Consider the following 14,141-nt stretch of genomic DNA (forward strand, 5'->3'; position numbering starts at 1 on the left):
ATGTTAAATGTGACTGTTTTGGTCTGAGGTGTCACACTAATTCAATTGATCGACAGAACACTCTGTTTATAAACTCTACAAGAAACTTGCCTCATACAGTCTTAACTTAATTTGAGCACAGGTTCTTTCATCTGTAGATGTGCGGTAATTATGCTGTGGGTAGCCTATGATATTGTGTTGGCGGGTCTCGAGGTAGCCATCCATCACCCTCCTCGAGCTGTCACCCAGGGCTTGGCGTTCCAGCTGGGAACAGAGGAGAACATCATCATTAATTTGAGTGTGACCCCCGGGCTATTCACATGTCTGAACCCAGGCTTCTCTAAGCAAGTCAGCACACCGTGGAACCCGTCTCTGCCCGCTGCCCTACCCAGCTGAGACCCAGCCCCACCCCGGCCCCAGAGCAGACCCAGCCCGTCCTTAAAGTAGACCCAGACCCACATCACACCCCCAGCCCTCTGACACTCCACACATTAAAGTTATTGGAGGAATGACTTCCAGCTTTAGGCTGGGAAATTAACGGAGAGCAAACTCCGACTCTGTCATTTTGCCAAGAGGAGAATAACACGAGAGGGAAATGCAGAATGTGATACAAAATAATTGTTTTCTTCAGAGATTTAAACGTTTTATGAAGATGAAGTTAAACTTAATTGCAGTGGCATTTATCGAAATCAATGTTAATTTGTGTTAACCAAATAATGACCAAATCTCAAGGGAACCAAGTGAAGATGGGGCCATGATGAGATCGGATAACACTTTAATGTCCAGTAAATGTGTATTATTGGCAAAGCTGGTAAAATACTACAAATCTCCCGCGTTTGTTTTGTGAACCACATTGAAATAGTCTCCGTGTGTATATGTTCATTAATGGACACTATAATGACTAACGGGAGGAATTATAATTACAATCAAACACCTTCCTCCTGATTCACATGTTTAACTGCACCTATGAGATCTACATCGAGATAAGGAATGGTATATTAAAACCATGGGTTCATTGATTCATTGAATTTCAATCCGGTTAAAAGTCTCAAAGTCTTTGTCCCGCTCCCTATTACTTGTCCGATGTTTATCCCCAGAAATGCATATTGAAGTTACAGTCTAGACACTGAGTGGGTTTCTTCTGACGTCAGAGGCACTGGTGTTTAAAACAACCTGCATCAGGGCTGAGGTGTTTTATACTAGTGGTTTTTATAAAGCAAAATATGTATTTCTGACATCAAAGTCATCAGTCTGGACAAATATATTTCATTGTCTAAATTCATTTGCACATTATACGAGTTAAAAAGACACGTGGAAAAGAGAGGGCACATTTTGGAGAGGCGTTTTGGGGGCATTTTAGCAAATTAAACATGGTAGTGTGGCTCGCCCTATAAGCCTCCAGTCTACTGCCTGTGCTTACCAATCAATTGGTACATTGAAACAGTGCAAGGCTACGTTACTATAGCGAGGAGACCTGCAGGCTCGCTTTATCTCCGGATATTGGGACCTCTCTACAATGTCATATCCACAATTCGGATACTCGTCTGCACCACAAGTAAGTTACCTTCTCGCTTATCAACTGAATATTCGCTCAGATTTCATCACTATTGATTCTTATATTGATTAAATGTTGATCATGTGATTCACTTTCAACAAGAAAGGAGACAGCATTGTATATTAATACACTGTATCGGAATTGTATTATGTTACCGTAAATGGCTCATGATACCTGCTCTTTGAACGGTAAAGGTAAGGAGGGTAACCAGAACCAGGCGCAGTCCGACCTATCGTCAACTGATTTCTACTAGTTAATAGCCTCGGAACGTGTGTTTTTCATCTGATATCCCACATGCCGACCTGTTTTGTGGACATGCGGTGCTGTTGTGTCGGGGGCTGGATAGATAACCCAACTGGTGTCTTTTTGGCAATCATCCAGAACATGTCTTTTGGGAAAACGCATATGGGGAATCTGGAAACATTTGACATATTTTAATTATAAGGGTTGTTTTGCAATTAGCCTAAGCATCAATACCAATAATTCACTGTATTCTATTGGTTTAATTGCCCACTGTACGGTGTAAATAAGTTGTTATGTTCTTGCATTTCAGTTCCTCATGACAACCAACTCGTTGACAACTTGCTGCGAGTCTAGCGGCAGAAGCATCGCTGACTCCAGGGTGACAGCCTCCGCCCAGACGCCGGTCTACTGCCCAGTGTACGAGAGCCGGTTGTTGGCCACCGCCAGACACGAGCTGAGCTCCGCAGCTGCTCTGGGGGTGTATGGGAACCCGTACACCGGGAGTCAAGGCTATGGAAATTATGTTACTTATGGAACCGACGCGTCTGCTTTCTACTCGCTGGTATGGTTACTATAATATAGTATGATATCATAATAATTCTACTCATCTCTCCATGGCAGTGACGCTGTATCTATAGCATGTAGCCTATAGTCACAGAGCTGTATCTATATATCCTATAGTCACAGAGCTGTATCTATATAGCCTATAGCCTAGTCACAGAGCTGTATCTACATAGCCTACAGTCACAGAGCTGTATCTATATAGCCTACAGTCACAGAGCTGTATCTTTATAGCCTATAGTCATAGAGCTGTATCTATATAGCCTATAGCCTAGTCACAGAGCTGTATCTATATAGCCTACAGTCACAGAGCTGTATCTATATAGCCTATAGCCTAGTCACAGCTGTATCTATATAGACTACAGTCACAGAGCTGTATCTATATAGCCTATAGTCTAGTCACAGAGCTGTATCTATATAGCCTATAGTCACAGAGCTGTATCTATATAGCCTACAGTCACAGAGCTGTATCTATATAGCCTACAGTCACAGAGCTGTATCTATATAGCCTTTAGTCTAGTCACAGAGCTGTATCTATATAGACTACAGTCACAGAGCTGTATCTATATAGCCTATAGTCTAGTCACAGAGCTGTATCTATATAGCATATAGTCATAGAGCTGTATCTATATAGCCTATAGCCTAGTCACAGAGCTGTATCTATATAGCCTATAGCCTAGTCATAGAGCTGTATCTATATAGCCTATAGTCACAGAGCTGTATCTATATAGCCTATAGCCTAGTCATAGAGCTGTATCTATATAGCCTATAGTCACAGAGCTGTATCTATATAGCCTATAGTCACAGAGCTGTATCTATATAGCCTATAGTCTAGTCACAGAGCTATATCTTTATAGCCCATAGTCACTGAGCTGTATCTATATAGCCTATAGTCACAGAGCTGTATCTATATAGCCTATAGCCTAGTCATAGAGCTGTATCTATATAACCTATAGTCTAGTCACAGAGCTGTATCTATATAGCCTATAGTCTAGTCACAGAGCTGTATCTATATAGCCTATAGTCACAGAGCTGTATCTATATATCCTATAGTCACAGAGCTGTATCTATATAGCCTATAGCCTAGTCACAGAGCTGTATCTATATAGCCTTTAGCCTAGTCATAGAGCTGTATCTATATAGCCTATAGTCACAGAGCTGTATCTATATAGCCTATAGCCTAGTCACAGAGCTGTATCTATATAGCCTACAGTCACAGAGCTGTATCTATATAGCCTACAGTCACAGAGCTGTATCTATATAGCCTACAGTCACAGAGCTGTATCTATATAGCCTTTAGTCTAGTCACAGAGCTGTATCTATATAACATATAGTCATAGAGCTGTATCTACATAGCCTATAGTCTAGTCACAGAGCTGTATCTATATAGCATATAGTCATAGAGCTGTATCTATATAGCCTATAGTCACAGAGCTGTATCTATATAGCCTATAGTCACAGAGCTGTATCTATATAGCCTATAGTCACAGAGCTGTATCTATATAGCCTATAGCCTAGTCACAGAGATGTATCTGTATAGACTACAGTCTAAAGTCACAGGACGCCGCTTTACACACAAGGTCTGACTGTTCTTGATGCACAAAACCTGTCTTCACAGTGAAACAACTGCAGGCTATGACTGAATAGCCAAGTGCAACTTTTAATGAAACAGTTGAGTTTGGCAAGTGATAGTGTCAGGTGAAAATATGTACTGTAACCTGCAACATGCCACCTATGTTAAGAATGGATTTCTTTAATTCTTTAACTACAACTTATACCACAGTGTGTTGATTATGTCTCTGTCATTGTTTCCCTGTATTCATTAGTTAGAATGCCTACAATAACACAGATATAACTGGACATTTCTATTGAACAACATGTTTAGTTACTGTTATTGTGTGTGTGTGTGTGTGTGTGTGTGTGTGTGTGTGTGTGTGTGTGTGTGTGTGTGTGTGTGTGTGTGTGTGTGTGTGTGTGTGTGTGTGTGTATTGAAATGGGAACACTAGATTTTATGAGTGAAATTATTAAAACACAGAAATAATTAAGAATCAGTATACCTGTTAATAATAAACAGTATACATGTTATTAAGAAACAGTATACATGTTATTAAGAAACAGTATACATGTTATTAAGAAACAGTATACATGTTATTAAGAAACAGTATACATGTTATTAAGAAACAGTATACATGTTATTAAGAAACAGTATACATGTTAATAAGAAACAGTATACATGTTATTAAGAAGCAGTATACATGTTATTAAGAAACAGTATACATGTTATTAAGAAACATTATACATGTTAATAAGAAACAGTATACATGTTAATAAGTAACAGTATACATGTTAATAACAGACAGTATACATGTTATTAAGAAACATTATACATGTTATTAAGAAACAGTATACATGTTATTAAGAAACAGTATACATGTTAATAAGAAACAGTATACATGTTATTATATATTTAAGTATAACAGTCCATTAATGTCAATAGTGTCACATTTTCCTGACTGACAGTCTGTCTTGTTGCAGGGGACATTCGATACCAAAGATGCAACAGCGCCCGCGCATGCAGGGATAACCCAGGCTACAGCGTACTACCCCATTGACCCTACTCTGGGACATTATCAGTACGACAGGTAGGGTTACTATAATAATAATAATAATAATAATAATGTACTACCCCATTGACCCCACTCTGGGACATTATCAGTACGACAGGTAGGGTTACTATAATAATAATAATGTACTACCCCATTGACCCCACTCTGGGACATTATCAGTACGACAGGTAGGGTTACTATAATAATAATAATGTACTACCCCATTGACCCCACTCTGGGACATTATCAGTACGACAGGTAGGGTTACTATAATAATAATAATGTACTACCCCATTGACCCCACTCTGGGACATTATCAGTACGACAGGTAGGGTTACTATAATAATAATAATGTACTACCCCATTGACCCCACTCTGGGACATTATCAATACGACAGGTAGGGTTACTATAATAATAATAATGTACTACCCCATTGACCCCACTCTGGGACATTATCAATACGACAGGTAGGGTTACTATAATAATAATAATGTACTACCCCATTGACCCCACTCTGGGACATTATCAGTACGACAGGTAGGGTTACTATAATAATAATAATGTACTACCCCATTGACCCCACTCTGGGACATTATCAGTACGACGGGTAGGGTTACTATAATAATAATAATTGTGTACTACCTATATGACCTTACTCTGGGACATTATCAGTACGACAGGTAGGGTTACTATAATAATAAGAATTGTGTACTACCTATATGACCTTACTCTGGGACATTATCAGTACGACAGGTAGGGTTACTATAGTAATAATAATAATGTACTACCTATATGACCTTACTCTGGGACATTATCAGTACGACAGGTAGGGTTACTATAGTAATAATAAGAATTGTGTACTACCTATATGACCTTACTCTGGGACATTATCAGTACGACAGGTAGGGTTACTATAATAATAATAAGAATTGTGTACTACCTATATGACCTTACTCTGGCACAGTACTAATATGACAGCTATGGTTAACATAATAATATTCATAATAATCATAATAATGATGAGATTCACTATAATAATCATTATAATGATGACATTACCATAATAAGCTATGGTTATTATAATAATATTCACCATAATAATCATAATAATGATGAGATTCACCATAATAATCATTATAATGATGAGATTCACCATAATAATCATAATAATGATGAGATTCACCATAATAATCATTATAATGATGAGATTCACCATAATAATTATAATAATGATGAGATTCACCATAATAATCATTATAATGATGAGATTCACCATAATAATCATAATAATGATGAGATTCACCATAATAATCATTATAATGATGAGATTCACCATAATAATCATTATAATGATGAGATTCACCATAATAATCATTATAATGATGAGATTCACCATAATAATCATAATAATGATGAGATTCACCATAATAATCATTATAATGATGAGATTCACCATAATAATCATAATAATATTGATGAGATTCATAATAATAATCATTATAATGATAAGAATTCACCAAATAATTATTATAATGAAAAAAACAATGAGATTCACCATAATAATCATTATAATGATGAGATTCACCATAATGTAATCATACCTAGTCATACCATGATGAGATTCACTATAATAATCATGTTAATGACACCTAGTCATTCACTATAATAATCATTATAAGTATGCCAGGTATTCACTATAATAATCATTTAATGATGAGTCATGTACTATAATAATCCTGCTCAGTACCAGTATGCCAGGTATGGTTACTATAATAATAATGTTAATGGACACCTAGTCATGTATTATGTGTAATCCTGCTCAGTACCAGTATGCCAGGTATGGTTACTATAATAATAATGTTAATGGACACCTAGTCATGTACTATGTGTAATCCTGCTCAGTACCAGTATGCCAGGTATGGTTACTATAATAATAATGTTAATGGACACCTAGTCATGTACTATGTGTGTAATCCTGCTCAGTACCAGTATGCCAGGTATGGTTACTATAATAATAATGTTAATGGACACCTAGTCATGTACTATGTGTGTAATCCTGCTCAGTACCAGTATGCCAGGTATGGTTACTATAATAATAATGTTAATGGACACCTAGTCATGTACTATGTGTGTAATCCTGCTCAGTACCAGTATGCCAGGTATGGTTACTATAATAATAATGTTAATGGACACCTAGTCATGTACTATGTGTGTAATCCTGCTCAGTACCAGTATGCCAGGTATGGTTACTATAATAATAATGTTAATGGACACCTAGTCATGTACTATGTGTGTAATCCTGCTCAGTACCAGTATGCCAGGTATGGTTACTATAATAATAATGTTAATGGACACCTAGTCATGTACTATGTGTGTAATCCTGCTCAGTACCAGTATGCCAGGTATGGTTACTATAATAATAATGTTAATGGACACCTAGTCATGTACTATGTGTGTAATCCTGCTCAGTACCAGTATGCCAGGTATGGTTACTATAATAATAATGTTAATGGACACCTAGTCATGTACTATGTGTGTAATCCTGCTCAGTACCAGTATGCCAGGTATGGTTACTATAATAATAATGTTAATGGACACCTAGTCATGTACTATGTGTGTAATCCTGCTCAGTACCAGTATGCCAGGTATGGTTACTATAATAATAATGTTAATGGACACCTAGTCATGTACTATGTGTGTAATCCTGCTCAGTACCAGTATTCCAGGTATGGTTACTATAATAATAATGTTAATGGACACCTAGTCATGTACTATGTGTGTAATCCTGCTCAGTACCAGTATGCCAGGTATGGTTACTATAATAATAATGTTAATGGACACCTAGTCATGTACTATGTGTGTAATCCTGCTCAGTACCAGTATGCCAGGTATGGTTACTATAATAATAATGTTAATGGACACCTAGTCATGTACTATGTGTGTAATCCTGCTCAGTACCAGTATGAGTTAGCAACATTACACACATAATTATGTTCTGTCAAATGGTAGCCCATTTCCCAATCCTTCATATGTGTGCTCACTGACATAAGTCACCTTACCTCTAAGTTAACAACTATTAGAAAACCCCCTGTCTGTTAGAGTACTGGCTTCCAAATGGTCTGGGAATATCATGCCTGATCAAATTCATAGGATTAGTTGATGAGTTGCCAAACTTGAAACTGTTCTTATTGAAGTGTATAATAGGCTTACATGAACTCCACTAGAGAAGTCGGACATAGTTATATCCCTGGGCTTAGCCTCCAGGAGGACCCAAAGTGCTGAATATTACACTAATGCTTTAGGCCCTTTCACCTGGGGCTGCATCATTACACTCAATCAGACAATTCTCCAGTCTGTTTGCCCCACTCTTCTGGATGGAGAGACAGCTAGCTTAGCGGTGCCCTGTGTTTACTCACCTAGCAGTCAGTCTTCTGGATGGAGAGACAGCTAGCTTAGCGGTGCTCTGTGTCTATTCACCTAGCAGTCAGTCTTCTGGATGGAAAGACAGCTAGCCTATGGGTGCCCTGTGTTTACTCACCTAACAGTCAGTCTTCTGGATGGCGAGACAGCTAGCTTAGCGGTGCTCTGTGTTTATTCACCTAGCAGTCAGTCTTCAGGATGGAGAGACAGCTAGCCTATGGGTGCCCTGTGTTTACTCACCTAACTGTCCGTTGTCTGGATGGAGAGACAGCTAGCCTATGAGTGCCCTGTGTTTACTCACCTAACAGGGCTTGAGCACACTCATATAGGGACATTATTATTTTGTAAAAGCTCCCCGGGGGTATGTTGGGCTGCAGTGTACTGCTAGATGAATCAACACTATGCATTTCTAATGGACAGGACACAAGGAGTTGTTATCTTGCCTCTCTTCTGCTACAGGACCCTATATATAGATATATAGGCCTACTGTTACATAGAAACATTGTTGTAACTCATCTTCACTACTAGATATGGCTGTATGGATGGGGGGACCAGGAGGAAGAACGCCACCCGGGAGACAACCAGCACACTGAAGGCCTGGCTACAGGAGCACAGGAAGAACCCCTACCCCACCAAGGGAGAGAAGATCATGTTGGCCATCATTACTAAAATGACCCTGACGCAGGTGTCCACCTGGTTCGCCAACGCCAGGAGGAGGTTGAAGAAGGAGAACAAGATGACGTGGCCTCCGAGGAACAAGTGTTCTGATGAGAAGAGATATGATGAGGATGATGAGGCGTCTCAGGAGGAGAACATCAACAGTGAGAACAACGATGATGGTCAGTCCTGGTTCTTTATACAACAAATTAACAGTGTTCTAGTCCTGGTTCTTCATGTAACAAATTAACAGTGTTCTAGTGATGATTCTTTATGTAACAAATTAACAGTGTTGGTTCTTCATAACAAATTAACAGTGTTCTAGTGTTTCTTTATGTAAAAATTAACAGTGTTCTAGTCCTGAAAACACTAGTCCTGGTTCTTCATTTTATTTTTAACTAGGCAAGTCAGTTAAGAACAAATTCTTATTTATAATGATGGCCTAGGAACAGTGGGTTAACTGCCTTGTTCAGGGGCGGAACGACAGATGTTTACCTTGTCAGCTCGGGGATTCGATCCAGCAACCTTTCGGTTACTTGTCCACTAGGCTACCTGCTGCCCTTTATGTAACACATTAACAGTGGAATAGACCTTTACCAGAGGAAGTATGACCCTAAATGTATCATGGAAATGGCTTAATGGCCTAATGGAAATGAAAACACTTTGGGCTGCTTTAGGATGTATTTTAGATACATTAAAAAGTGAACTGAAAAGCTTGTATGCACAAGATACACATACATCTAGTTACCACAATGTTACCATGTTATGACCCATTTATTCTGCTGTAATGCAAAGTGCTATGAAATTGCATGGACATCTACCTCATCTTCTTTGAATAGGCATATCTGCCAGGCCTAAACTCGTTTCAATGATGTGATGCTGAATGCTTCAATGATATTTGACAGTGATACTTTGTATTACAGTTTGATTCCCCTCTTATCGCTGATGTCTCATATCCGTTAATTTCCAGAGAAAGATAAAGATCTCGCGCTGAGTGACCTGGATGACTTCGACATGATCGAATCAGAGAGCTCGGAGTGCGAGCTCAAACACCAGTACCTCATGAACACTCACATGACGACAACTGACTGTTCGAACGACCATCTGAAGGACACATCTTTAAAGATCAGCATACCTGTGTCCCTGGGCGGGGAGCAGCAGCACAGTAAAACCTCACCAGAGGGCTGCGACAGCCGGCAGGGGAAAGCTTGCTACCAACAACAGATACTGGACGGCAAACCACGGATTTGGTCGTTGGCCCAGACGGCCACGTCTCTGAACCAGGCGGAGTACCCGTCCTGTATGTTGAGGTGTCAGCCTCAGCCGGGCCTGCCCGCCTCTCCGGCCGCCTCCTCCCCTATCACGGTTCTAGACAGACGGCAGGACTCTCCCGTTACAACTCTCAGAAACTGGGTGGATGGGGTTTTCCATGACCCGTTGTTCAGACACAGTACTTTGAACCAGGCCCTGACCAACACCACGGTCTCGTGGACCACGACCACCAAGGGTTCGATACTAGAGACCGATGCTCTGGAACGTTCTGTTGGGAGCGTCAAAGGACTTCCGTCTCTACAGCACCAAGACTCCACGAAGGACAATATGAATTTCCCTAAAACTGTTAACAAACACTTCTGCTCTTAACACACCAAACCTGCTTTAGTTTATTATTCTGTGGGGGTTACTTTTTTGTTGTTGCAAGGATATATTTATGTCATCATATTGGCATTTCACTGGTGAAACTTTCAAACAGGATTCGTTTGAGCGTATTGCTATTTCGTTAAAAAGCACGTAGGCCCGCCTACAAATCTACTGTATCTAAATGTATAACTGACAGTTAACATTAGAAATATGTTTTTTTTACACTATTCTTTTTCTTATAGCATGCAGATGTTAATAATTTCTATTAAACATTCTTTAAAAAACAGCCGTCATTAATCGATGGTTTGTGAGTATCACTGATGAAAGAAAAAAGTCACAAATAACCAGTTCTCCTAAAATTGAAGGAGTGTGTTTCAAGTTTGTTCACAAATAAAACGTCGGTTTCTCATGAGATCGTGTTCAGATTGCGTCAATGCTGGTCGCTGTCCAATGTGCTGAAATTATAGCCTATAACGTTTAAGAATTTGCGATAACAAAATTATCTTTGCGTCTTCATCGCCTTGTCTTTCGCTTATCCTATCTTTTTTATTTGCTTTTGTCGCAGTTAAGAGATCGTCCGAAGTAGAGAAATACAATGTTTACCATATCGTTCTGGCAAGTGTTGCTTTATAGGTCTATTCACAAGGACCTATTTCTTCAAACACGCATAATTCAAGCCAATAATGACTGACAGTACATAAAACGTTATGTTTTTTAAAGCTGTTAAATCTATAATCATAAATGTAGTTTTTGAGTCAGTCAACGTCTCCTCTCTCACGGTGACAGGGGATGAGAGAAAGAACCTTCAACAATAATACCAGCTGGCGGGAGATGTGGCTTATTACTCCGCCATAAATAGCCTATAATTGGGATATATTCCTTCATAGCTCTGTCAGACTATCGATCTCCACTCCTCCTGATAATACGATGGAGACATCTAAACCTGATCTTTGATCTCTGATCCAGCTGGAAGAGGGCTCACTTATTCCATGTGGCCGCTAATATTGGCAACAGCCGAGATCATCTGGAGTCAAGTTTTCATCCAGACACTAACCCCTCAATTCTGAGTGCTCTCCAGCCGCCTGCTGAAGGGCTTTACCAGAAGACACGTCTTGGAGTGAAAAGGGCAACGGAACCTGAATTAGTTGTTCCAGATAAAAAGGGCAAAAATAAAAAGTGGAGGGTACTTGACAGTAATGGCCTGTGTGAGCTCCTGGGGGACAGCGGGCCTGAGAGGGAAAGAGAGCTCCTCGGAGAGAAAGCTGCTCTGAGAGAGATGAAGCGTTTTAATGTGAAGCCAAACGATTGAGATCTTCCCTGGAACAAGTAGAACAGAGCTGCCGGCTGGACAAAGTATTTACCCTGTCTGGATGTTTTTATTTCTTCTGCCGGACCACTTTTAACTTCAGCACAATATTGATATTGTAGCAGGACAGAGAAGTTGACGTTATTTTTTGACATTTTATTTTACCTATTTTACTAGGCAAGTCAGTTAAGAATAAATTCTTATTTTCAATGACGGCCTAGGAAATGTGGGTTAACTGCCTGTTCAGGGGCAGAACGACAGATTTGTACCTTGTCAGCTCGGGTGTTTGAACTTGCAACCTTCCGGTTATACCGAAACATAACAGACATTTACAATTCAATAGCAACTGAAATACAAGAGACAGCAATATGACTTGGTGGGAACATTTAACAAGCATGTTATTCCTTTTATTTTAGGGACTAAAACAGGTATGTCTTCCTTTCAATGAGCACACGGGAAGCAAGATGCTTTCGAGATTTGTGTCAAATATAAACATACAAAAATAGACTACATATTTTACAATTGGTCACCGATAAACTGAAAGATCAATTCATATTTGTAAGAGAATAACATTGAGGACAATTCCACTGAACTTTTTCACCAAAGGGCCGATTACCCTTTTCTATTTCAGCAGGAAAAGAGAGCGATAGAGAGAAGTGTTTTTTAACAGGCAGACCAAATCATTCATCCGTAGCGAATTCAAACACACAGAGGAGCGGAGGGTAAATTAGCAGCGCTGCCTTCTACATAGAGACCAAATAAAAGTGTAATCAGCGACGCGTTGCTTTTCATTAAGCGGGTTTGACAGAAGCATATTCCGCTTCGACAGGGAGCAGGACCCAGGAAATAAACTGCTGTCAGACTCAGAGTCATAAGATAATTTCTTCAGCTCCATTAACAACTCTTAGCCGCAGGAAACGGGCTCCCAGAAAACATCTCCAAATCTAAAAGCTTTATCGACCTGCAGCCCTCTGCTGATGGTTCCGAGAGGGTTTTTTCAACTTAAGGGACGTCGCCGTCCAGCAGAGGTAATAGACTTTGACACAACACATTAACTGGGAAATAAGACGGAGGAGAAGAGCAGCCCCAGTTAAACGACACTTAAACGTTACCTATTAGAGGTTTAAAACTTAAATAAGATGTAAGCCCAAGGTGCCTCCAGACACACATTATAATAAAATAGCTCATCATCGAATGTAGAAATGATTAGGGACGAATAAGAGCAGACATATACCATAGGTCTATCTAACGTCTGAGGTACACAAGTAAGCAAACGGTCATTTTTGAAATATTATATTGTGGATGTTTGAAATAATCTATTTCTTATCTATCGTGTAACTGCAGTTGAGACCACAATGTCAAGGATAATTTGTAGACAACATAAATTACTGACCAGGAGATTTATTCACTTAATTTGAGGATCAACTGATTCCCTGACGCTGTGGTGTATAACTGAAACAAATCGGACTCGTCTGTTTCTTATAGCTGTATAATATGCTGTATGTGTATGAAGAGTAAAAATAAAAACAGCTCGGACGATGTATTAATGATGAAAATGTTTCAAAAATATTCTCAGGATTCAGGACATTTTGTCCAGAAGTGTTTGCGCCAACACACTGTCTCCCCAGAGAACACAGATCACATTAATACGACAGTCATAAATATATTTACACATCATTACACTCGGAATAATGAGTGGGTTTCTGTATAGCACTTTGTGACATCGGCTGTTGTAAAAATGGCTTTATAAATACATTTCATTGATTGATTGATTGAATTGATTGCTACTTTAATTGACATTTTAATCTATTAATTCGATTTTCAGGTATTAAATGTACAAAAAGGGGTTTGAGAAAAAATGTAATGAAGAGAAAGGAAGACTGCCAGACCTTTTTGTTCAATGTATGTTCACCTGAAATGGGTCTTTTTTTCAACTGCTCCAACAAACACACAGAAATCACAATGAACACATTCCAAAGGCCCAAAGGGATAGAATCACAGCCCCCAAATACTTAGTCCACTTCCACTGTCCTCCATGAGTTGGTCAATCATTTCCTTATTTAGAGATGTGAAGATGGCTACAGAGTGAACTGGAAAGAGATATGAGCCAGTTACAGGGTTAGATATCAACTGGTTATAGGGTTAGATATCAACTGATAGATGAGATGGTTATA

General features: G+C 39.2%; 1 protein-coding gene across 1 annotated transcript; it reads left to right on the plus strand.

Annotated features, from left to right (window-relative positions):
- Window positions 1–1,495: 1,495 nt before the first annotated feature.
- Window positions 1,496–10,904, plus strand: LOC115119489 (iroquois-class homeodomain protein irx-4-A-like). The gene is made up of 5 exons (XM_065027283.1): window positions 1,496–1,534; window positions 2,088–2,339; window positions 4,875–4,981; window positions 8,895–9,205; window positions 9,994–10,904. Exons 1-5 carry the CDS (start codon window positions 1,496–1,498, stop codon window positions 10,662–10,664), a joined length of 1,380 nt encoding a protein of 459 aa, XP_064883355.1. The 3' UTR covers window positions 10,665–10,904.
- The last annotated feature ends 3,237 nt before the right edge of the window (window positions 10,905–14,141 follow it).

Source organism: Oncorhynchus nerka, linkage group LG14 (assembly GCF_034236695.1).
Source record: "Oncorhynchus nerka isolate Pitt River linkage group LG14, Oner_Uvic_2.0, whole genome shotgun sequence".
NCBI classification, from domain to species: Eukaryota; Metazoa; Chordata; class Actinopteri; order Salmoniformes; family Salmonidae; genus Oncorhynchus; species Oncorhynchus nerka.

What these genes read in the sequence shown, in the direction of transcription:
- LOC115119489 (XM_065027283.1), top strand. Translation starts at nt 1,496, where the DNA reads ATGTCATATCCACAATTCGGATACTCGTCTGCACCACAA. An exon ending in GATACTCGTCTGCACCACAA is followed by an intron (nt 1,535 to 2,087) that starts GTAAGTTACCTT and finishes CTTGCATTTCAG; the next exon opens with TTCCTCATGACAACCAACTC. An exon ending in CAGTGAGAACAACGATGATG is followed by an intron (nt 9,206 to 9,993) that starts GTCAGTCCTGGT and finishes GTTAATTTCCAG; the next exon opens with AGAAAGATAAAGATCTCGCG.